At 37.1% G+C, this 9702-nt stretch overlaps 1 protein-coding gene across 1 annotated transcript in view; it reads right to left on the minus strand.

Moving 5' to 3' along the window:
- LOC107562514 (USP6 N-terminal-like protein) overlaps positions 1-9702 on the minus strand; it is a 34184-nt gene that overhangs the window by 18271 nt on the left and 6211 nt on the right. The window contains exons 2-3 of the mRNA XM_016247140.1: positions 3731-3804; positions 1739-1824 (exon numbers count right to left, since the gene is read on the minus strand). Of these exons, the coding sequence (XP_016102626.1) occupies positions 1739-1824; positions 3731-3796 (152 nt within the window). The 5' untranslated portion in view covers positions 3797-3804. The remainder of the gene's footprint in view (positions 1-1738; positions 1825-3730; positions 3805-9702) is intronic.

A 9702-nucleotide genomic window follows, 5' to 3' on the forward strand; every position in this document is an offset into this window, starting at 1 on the left:
ACCAGCTCCTGTGGCAGGTTAAACTTCCTCAGCTGGCGAAGAAAGTACAACCTTTGTTGGGCCTTTTTAACAATGGAGTCGATGTGAGTGTCCCACTTCAGGTCCTGGGAGTGGTGGTTCCCAGGAATCTGAATGACTCCACTGCAGCCACAGTGCTGTCTATGATGGTGAGTGGGGAGAGTGCAGGGGGCTTTCTCCTGAAGTCCATGATCATCTCCACTGTTTTGAGCGTGTTCAGCTCCAGGTTGTTAAGACTGCACCAGACAGCCAGCTGCTCAACCTCTTGTTTGTAAGCAGACTTGTCACCGTCCTGGATGAGACCGATGACTGTAGTGTCGTCTGCAAACTTCAGGAGCTTGACAGAGGGGCTTTAGAGGTGCAGTCGTTGGTGTACAGGGAGAAGAGCAGTGGGGAGAGAACACATCCCTGAGGGGCACCAGTGTTGGTGGAGCGGCTGTTTGACATGAATTTCCCCAGTCTCACTAGCTGTTGCCTATCTGTCAGAAAGCTGGAGATCCACTGACAGATAGAGCTAGGGACAGAGAGCTGGGTTAGTTTGATCTGAAGGGCTGTTGGAATGATGGTGTTGAAAGCTGAACTAAAGTCCACAAACAGGATCCTCACATATTCTAATACAGGCTCTGTAATTCAGAGCCCGTGTTTCCCCGGCAGACTTGCATGCCATTTCCCAAGAGGATTGCAATCACATCTAATTCTTCCATATGCACCTAAACGATTTTCCATATGTGTAAGTGCTTCCGAAACCTCCATCGGGAAGGATGGGGCCTCCGCACTGTACCTGTTCCAAGTTCTTGAGTATGCATTGTACCTGCTGCCTATTTATACTCGTGCTGCAATCAGCGGCAGCTGGATGCAATCATCACATGCCAATGTGCATTGGCTTGTTTAGTTTATGCTCAAAGTAGATTGGTCTATCTAGCGAGATTCCCAATTTATCGGTCACCGACATGACGTCTCCATTCCCTCCTTCAGGGAACGAGGGTTACAATACTTAACGAGACGTTATAATTAATTAATTAACAAATAAATAAATAAGTAAATAAAAGCAATATGCAATTGCTCTTTAATTTGTGCCAAGGTTGTTTGATTCAGACATAATTAAAATAACAATGTACACTACCATTCAAAGATTTGGTCTCTTACACTCTCCAAGGCTGCACTTGCTTGATCCAAAATACAGGAAGAAAATGAAATATTGTAAAATACCATTGCAATTTACAATTACTATTTTCTATATGAATATAGATCAAATGTAATTTATTCCTATGATAGCAAAAGTGAATTTTCAGCAGCCATTACTCTAGTCATCAGTTTTACATGATCCTTAAGAAATCATTCTACTATGAAGAAACATTTCTTGTTATCAATTTTGAAAAGTTGCCTTTCTTTCTTTCTTTCTTTCTTTCACACCTGAAACTTTTGGATAGTAGTGTACATCTGTGCCCAAATTTACTGTACCTAACCTTGACACTGAACACTAATTCAGTTCCAATAGTGCCATAGCGCACGCCTAAAATCAGATTGCTCCATATGATTAAATGTGTTGACAGACAATCCATGTTGATTAAAAAAATATAATGAAAGAAAGACACTGTCATTATGAGTGACAGTTCAGACAAAATAAAAATAGTTTTACAGGGCTTTTAAAACAAATGAACAAATGCATCCTTCACCTGCCAACATGCTAAATGAGTGTTGGGTTTTACCCAGGACTTACTGAAGAAATCCAAAGCGATCTGTGACTCTGTATATGCTGTAGTCTGCATCCTCCCAAGGATCGATCTGAACTCCTGCGTCTCTACCCTGAAATATACACAAGTGAATACTTAATTGACTCGTCTGAACAGAAATCATGTAGTGTTTATCAAAGGTGCAACTAATCATCCAGTTCCAGGCAAATTTTAAGCAACTTTAAATGCAGCAGTTCTGAATCAGATTTGATTTTCATGAGTCTAATGGTAATATAATAATATATGGTATGTTATCATCTTAATAATATTAAATTCTTTATTGGCACATTTTCTAGTGATTATGGAAGCAGAAAATGCATTTATTCGACAGGTTGACAGATTTTCCACACAAAAAAACAAAAAAAGTTACAGGTTTTTATAAACTAAAAAAAAGAAGTTGAATTAAACAAATAAATATATGAAACCAACAAATTTTTGTTCAATGGAAGCAAATGAAATGTCTTGACATGTGGATGTCTGAATATCCACATTATCAATGTATACTTCGGTGACCAGGATCAACGTCCCCATCATTTTTTGCCATGACAGATTTTGTCCATATCCCACTCCAGTAATGCATCTGCTCTAATACTGGAAGGATTTCCAATTGTCGAGCAGAAGCTTTAATTTTGTCTGTGTGTTATAAATGGAAGTTCTCTGCTGAAACTCATTTTCAATGTGTTGCTGAGTGATTGATGCAGTTATGGAAAGTTTCAGCAGCAATATTCTCTCTGGCACACAGCTCTCCACATTACCCTTTCACTTTTCTGTGGCCTGCTAACCATTCTAGTGAAATTACAAAATGCAAACAAATGTGTCCCAACCCCTGTTATACATCCAATGACATATAGCTGTAATTCTGACTTATGAGCAGAGAACATTTTAATGTTCAGCACTCATTTAACATAATTTGCACCCTGTCAGTACAGCTGAAGTTTAAAAGCTTTTCCAATCGGTGTGGATTGATTCCCTGAGGGGGGATGGCTGCTGCTCTCCTGCCCTCTTCTCAACCCCATGGTGGAGAGAAGAGTGGAAAGAAAGCAGTGATCCGTGACAGACAGTTGAGGATTACAGTCCCAGTATTCCCCAATTTCAAATGAGACTGTAAGAGAATGTCATGATGTCATGTTCAAATTGATCACCATGGTGGCCATATATTTCACAAACACTTTGTTGGTTCAAAAATCCTCTGTCCGCTGCCCTAGCACATAAAACTGCCTTTAAGAGTTTTTACACATTTTAGGGAGTTTTTACTTGCCACAATATGTATTGCGAAAAAGCCCATACAAATAAAACTGACCTAACTCAACAACCACAAAGGCCACAGCATATTTGAACAACCTCCAGATGTAGACCCAATGTAAAATAAACAACATCCACATTAATGAATTAATGAAATGTCAAACTGTAATACAGCAACATACAGGACAATAATACATTTCCCCTGCTAATGATGAAAATAGGCTAATGATCAACATTATGTACACTACAATTCAAAAGGTTGGTGTTGGTAAGTTTTTTTTTTTCTTTTATGCTCACCAAAGCTGCATTTATTCAACCAAAATTCAGTAAAACAGTAATATTGTGAAATATTATTACAATTTAAAATAACTAATAATTTAAAATGTAATTTATTCCTGTGATGGAAAAGCTGAATTTTCTAATATGCTGATTTGAAACATTTATTTATTTAGGAAAGCATGACACATTCTTTGATGAATGTAAAGTTAAAAAGAACATCATTTATTTTGACTTTTGATCAATTTAATACATATTTGCTGAATTTAAGTATTCATTTCTTAAAACATTTATAGCATACATATCATTTCTAGCACAAAGTCATTTTTTAGTAACTCATTACCTGAAGGTATACATTAAAGGAAATAGGCAAACTTGAATAAGTTACAGTAACTATCACAGAATCTGTACTATTTCAGTGAACATCTGCACAAAGTGTGAGGGTAAATGGCACAATTTACCTTATTATATTTAGAGATGATCTCAGCACGTTCCTCTGCTATCAGCACCTCTATGTCTTTCTTCATGTCAATGTCTAGAAATACAGCACATAAAGAACAATTAATGACAAGGAGAAAAATGAATACTGACAAAAAGCTGAACAATCTGGAAGACAGATTTTATGTTCTGTTAAGGACTATACATTTGTACAGATGAATATTAAATCGAATAACTTTGTTTTTGAAGACAGCTCAGCAACACAGGAAAAAACACACACTGGTCATGAGTGCAACATATTCATCATGTTCAGACTGAGAAACTGGTCCAAAATCAGCTCTTGTTGGCACTGGGTAACCTGAGCTCTCATAATGTTTTGAAGATCCTGTTGGTCATATGAAGGCCTTGACTGTCTCAGAAACATTAGCCCCATGGGAACCACGGAGCCAAAAGAAGGGAAAAAAGGTTCCCGCCAGGCTTCAACTGTCTGAGAGCACTGTGTGTCTGCTGAGTCAGTCGCACACACAAAAATAGAATCCCCCACTGTGGGATACAGCCCTGCATGACACACCATCATGTGTCATATTGAATATTTCCAGCCCATCAAAAAATCATTCCATCTGACATTTAAAACTTCAATAAACAGGAGAGACTAAAAACACAGTGCCCTCACTACCAAATTAACAAATGCATTTGCTTTGGGAATGTACAGCGCTCTCTCCCACCTTCAATACCACGACTGAGGTGCCCTTGAACAAGACACCGAACCCCCAACTGCTCCCCGCAACAAAAAAATGGCTGCCCACTGCTCCGGGTGTGTGTTCACTGCTGTGTGTGGGTCACCATACTTGGCCACATGTCACTTCACTTTATAAGGCTGTCACAAAAGTACTGACACAAGGATTACAAGTGAACAGAAAATCTGAGCTATGTGTTTCCCAAAAAAAAGGATTGTCAAAAGATTGTCATCTTCAGTCACAATCATAGTTTGTGAGAGACTGTGCTTCCATGGCTTGCAAACCAGCAGAACCACAGGAAATAATTCTGTGCTTATGAATTTTGTACTACTCAATGAGAATCATTTACTCAAAACCACAGTTTGTAAAACTGAAGAAAAACAAAAGACTTTACTAAGCATTTTTCTCATCACCCACTGTCATTATATTACATTGTATATCCTCTCAGTAAAATCTCTCTTTAAGTCAGTTTTTAAAAAAAATTGGTTACAAGAGCTGCTGAGGTAGTCTAAGGTATAGCCATTGTAAGAAACATTAAAAGCATGTTAGGTTATGTAATATTTCTGGCACAATAACACTTTAGTGATCTGGAAACTCCCAAATCTTCCAAATAGTCCAAACGATTTTTACAGAGAAACACAATTTTTCATTGACGCTGAAATTTAAACAGGGTTTTGTAGTGAAGCACCAACATTTTCACAATCGAATATTTGAGTGCTTATTATTTAATACATTTGATCAATTAATTGATTATTAAATAAACTTTGTATTCAGCTTTGATTTTTTTGGGGTAAATGAAAACATTTTTTCGGTAAAATAACTAGTTTTGTTGATTTTTTTGCCAACCCATAAAAAAAAGTGTCACCTTCAAAGAAACTGATCTGAAATCTGAATAAGCTGGCCTTATCCCAACATTACATAAATAAACCAAGACGTCAAAAATGTTTCTACTTAATCTAATCCATTTCCATAAGGATAAGCAAAATCCTTCTTTCGCCTAAGGAAATCAGTGTCGTCATCTGTCACCCTTGCAGTAAACGAGGCAAAAGGATTAGGTTATGCAGTCTTTGATGAAACCTCAGATTATAAACCTCAAGACTGTCATTCTGAATGTACAAGTGCTCAGAACAAAGCATATCTGAAAATATTTACATGTAATGATCCCATCAGTCATACCATATACACTATAACATATACATATAACATGTGCTAATTTCGATGAATTAAGAGCTACCCAACAGGAATTCTGAAATCTGTGAGGTATTTCCTCTCCAAACCTCAGTTTATGTGTATTTTTTGTTAGTCTAGTCTGTTATGCATGTCACAGAGACTCAGCCTAGCTTTTTTCTCATATCTTATATTCACCATTGCCTCTACATTCAATCCATCTTTGTATGGCTTAAAGGGATCACATCATACTTTTTTCCCTTGACATCCACTGAACTCTTTTCCCCCCCCCCCCCCTCTCTGACCTAAATAATGGTTTTCTTTCTTTCTTTCATTAAAAATATCATAATTTTTTTTTTTTTGCAGAATCCCACAAGGGATTTGGTGAGAGTGGAGAGTGTAACCCCCAATAATCACTACTACGTTTAACAGGATATCTGAGAAATGCATTTCCACTGCCTCCCATTGTGTGGTGTCAACAAGACAATGGCAGATGTTTTCTTAGGGGCTTTAGGGACTGTTTGATTGACAGTAAATGAGAGACCCCAAAAGGAGGGACAAGAGATCCTCAGAGGAACCTTGTTGCAATATTATTTATCTTAAATATAACGTTGTGAAGTGGAAACTATCTGCTTTTTAAGTTCGGGCTGCTGCATTTGACTTGAGATTGAGAGAAGAAAAACTGTGGTTTAGTAGCTCCGTTGGTCGGTTTGTGTACCAACCCCCTTTCAAGGGGGAAGAGAGAGAGGGGGACGCCTTGCTGAAGACAGTGATGAACAAGCATTTCATACAGACCAATCAGCTCACAGTACATCATCAGAACTATTTTACAGAAAATATATACGTTCTGCAGTACTTTATAGTACACTATACAGTCCAATTTCTAAACTTCCTTTTATTGTAAAAATCCTAGAAAAGGCTGTGTTTTGTCAGCTCTCTTCTTTTTTAGCATATTGACATAATGGTTAAGTTTCAGTCAGGGTTCAGAACTTATTAGGGTATTAAATGATATTTTATTGGAAGTTGACAATGGAAATTGTGTCAGTCTTGTCTTGTTAGACCTGAGCGCTGCCTTTGACACACTGGATCATACCATTTTGTTAGAGCATCTTGAGCGGTGTGTTGGGGTAAGTATGGTGGCTTTACGTTGGTTCCATTCTTACCTGGAGGATAGAACTTTCACTGTAAAGATTGGGAATAATTGTTCTTCTGTAAGTTATGGGTTACCTCAGGGCTCTATTTTAGGGCCGTTGCTTTTTTCTCTATACATGATTCCACTGGGCTCTATATTTAATACATTTGGCATTTCGTATCATGGTTATGCTGATGACACGCAGTTATCCCTGCCTTTTAAAGCAGGAAATAATGCAGCTGAAAATTCCTTGTTGATTTGCCTTGAAGTCTTAAGCAGACTTTTTTAATGTCAAATGATAAAAAGACTGAAATTGTGCTTTTTGGGGAAAAGTCATGCTACTAACATAGGCATAATTTTTTATTCTGAGCTCAAATTAAATCGTCAAATAAACACAGTAGTAAAAAATAGTTTATTTCAATTGAGGAGGATTGCAAAATTTAAGTCAGTTTTATCAAAGAATGATCTTGAAAAAGTTATACATGTTTTTATATTTCACGCTTGGATTATTGTAATGCATTATGCAGGGGTTTGTCAGTTGTCCCTGTCGAGGTTACAGTTGGTTCAAAATGCTGCGGCCAGACTGCTGACAAATACTAAGAAAAGAGACCATATAACTACATATAAATACAGCACTTTGGTATACTTTCATGGTTTTTAAGGCGCTTTATAAATAAATTATTGATTGTTTGATTGATTGACTATTTTTTAAATTTACAAAGTACAATATGGGAAATTTTCCTACCAGCTTGTATCCCCTGTAGTACTTGTGTATGTGCGATATCTGTTCATTCAAGTGAAATTTCAGTAAGCGAAATTTCAATAAGATCCAACCTAGGCTCATTGGAAGAAAGCACTTCTACCTACTGTACACTTTTGCACTCCAAAATCGTACTAATACATTTCACTGCAATTTCCAAATGAAATGACCACACAAATTATGTTTACGGTGCATATTATAATTTAATTTAAAAAAAAGATAATTTGTAAACTAAAACATTTGCATCACATACTGTAATCAGCTCCATACTGTAATCATAATCCATATCATTAATATGAAAATATTTATAACATCTGTTGAAACAACAGAAGCCTGAAAATCTAATACTGTGAAATTTATTGAAAATATATAAAAAATACACTTTTATATAATAATTTCTTCTTGTGATGAAACACAGAAAGAGTTTAGCACAGGTAAATTGCTGAATTCATCGGGTTAGTTTCAGTTTTTCCTGAAGAACAAGCATGACAGAAATTAGGCCAAGACATTATGTTCTTGTTTGAATGGAGACTGGGTGGGGTTTTTATTTTGATCACTTGTGTCAGTGTAAAAGTGGCTATTTAATTCAAAAGGACTTTCCATTTTAGGCCTGACTGTTGATCTCTTCCAACTCTGTTTATGAGTCAAGTACAAGGGAAAATGTTGACCTACGGGCATAGATATTACACAAGGTGCCATAAATAGCCATTTCTCTAGAGAGCCAGAGTCTAACCGTTGGCTTTCTAATTGTCTCAGTTCTCACCAGCATATGGAATGACAGGCCTTTCTGCTGAACGTCTTCCCAGCTGGATGTGAAACTCCATGCCTGGCCTACTGTAGGAATCACTGCCCACTGGCCTCCAAAAATATAGACACTGAGGAAAGAATAGATCCTCACAAAATCTATAGTATATTTTAGAGCAGTGATGTTTTCCTGAAAGTTGAAAGCTGAAACTTACTAAAAGTTCAAAACAGCAAATTAAATAATGTAACATTATATAATAATTATCCTTGATAAGTCATTAACAAACATTAAAGTTCATATTCTGCTGTACATTGCACAATATAATGTAATAATCTTTGTTAATATTATAGACAGTTATTATAAAATGTCCGTTTGGAATCAGTTTCAGCATGCAGTGATGTCACAGTGATATTTGTTGTTCACTCAACTGAAGAATATGTTGGTGAAAGTACACAATAACTTGTATGTATGGCAGTAAACATGAGTGGATCACTGTGGGCTGAAGCTATGAATTATTCATGTGTGCTGAATGAGGACAATGTTTGATACAAACCTACATAATAAGAGGGGTCTTCAGCATTTTTAAAGAGCAATATGCATGCATGCTATTTGAGCTTTTTGACATCCGCCCAGGCAGTTTATAATGTCAAAATGTCCTAATTTCAGATATTTTTTCTTGATATATTTGTGTGAAATAATAATAATTATTAATAATAATAATTTAACTCTAAAAACCATTACTTTTAGTTATGAACATACTGCCTTTATTAAAAGTGTCTAAAAAGTTGAAAGAATGTCAGAATTTTATTTGATAACGTGTCACTACATTTTTACAGCTTCCTGGCCAAGAGCTGTAGGCAGAAACTTATATAAGGTTGTTTTTTTAAAAGCTTGTCACATATTCATTGTGTTAGTTTGGCAGAGGAGCTTAACACAACCACACTGGCTTCAAGTCGAATAGTTCTCATTCTCAAAACCTTTGAGACTCATTTCAAACTGTGACATCGGCTCCTGGGTGTGCACCGAAATCTGAGGACCAAACTGAGTCTAGTGTGGTTATGGAAAAAAAGTCTATGGCTCCCTTTATGCATGAAAACAAAGAGGTCAAGGTTTAAAGCAAAGCCAAGACTGGACGGTATGATGCTTTTTGTTAGAGGAAAGAGTTCTAATTTGGATGATCATACAGGTCTGCTCTGTTGACATTTACTGTTCTGACGTGAAAGGGAGAAGGTAAACATTTAGAGCTGGGGAGAGTAACAGTCGTCAGGGGGAGAGCAGTTGTCAGTGGTTGAGCAAGGACAACTGGCATCACTCGCACCGCCATCTGGGTGGGCCGTCACTGCCTCGTACTTGCTCACAGATGTAGAGCACTTCAACACACTGAGGGAGCCTTGTCCTGACTGAGAGTCTTCACACACACACACACACACACACACACACACGCACACACACAC

The sequence above is a fragment of the Sinocyclocheilus grahami genome, unplaced genomic scaffold (assembly GCF_001515645.1).
Source record: "Sinocyclocheilus grahami isolate Dianchi unplaced genomic scaffold, SAMN03320097.WGS_v1.1 scaffold826.1, whole genome shotgun sequence".
In the NCBI taxonomy this organism is placed as follows: Eukaryota; Metazoa; Chordata; class Actinopteri; order Cypriniformes; family Cyprinidae; genus Sinocyclocheilus; species Sinocyclocheilus grahami.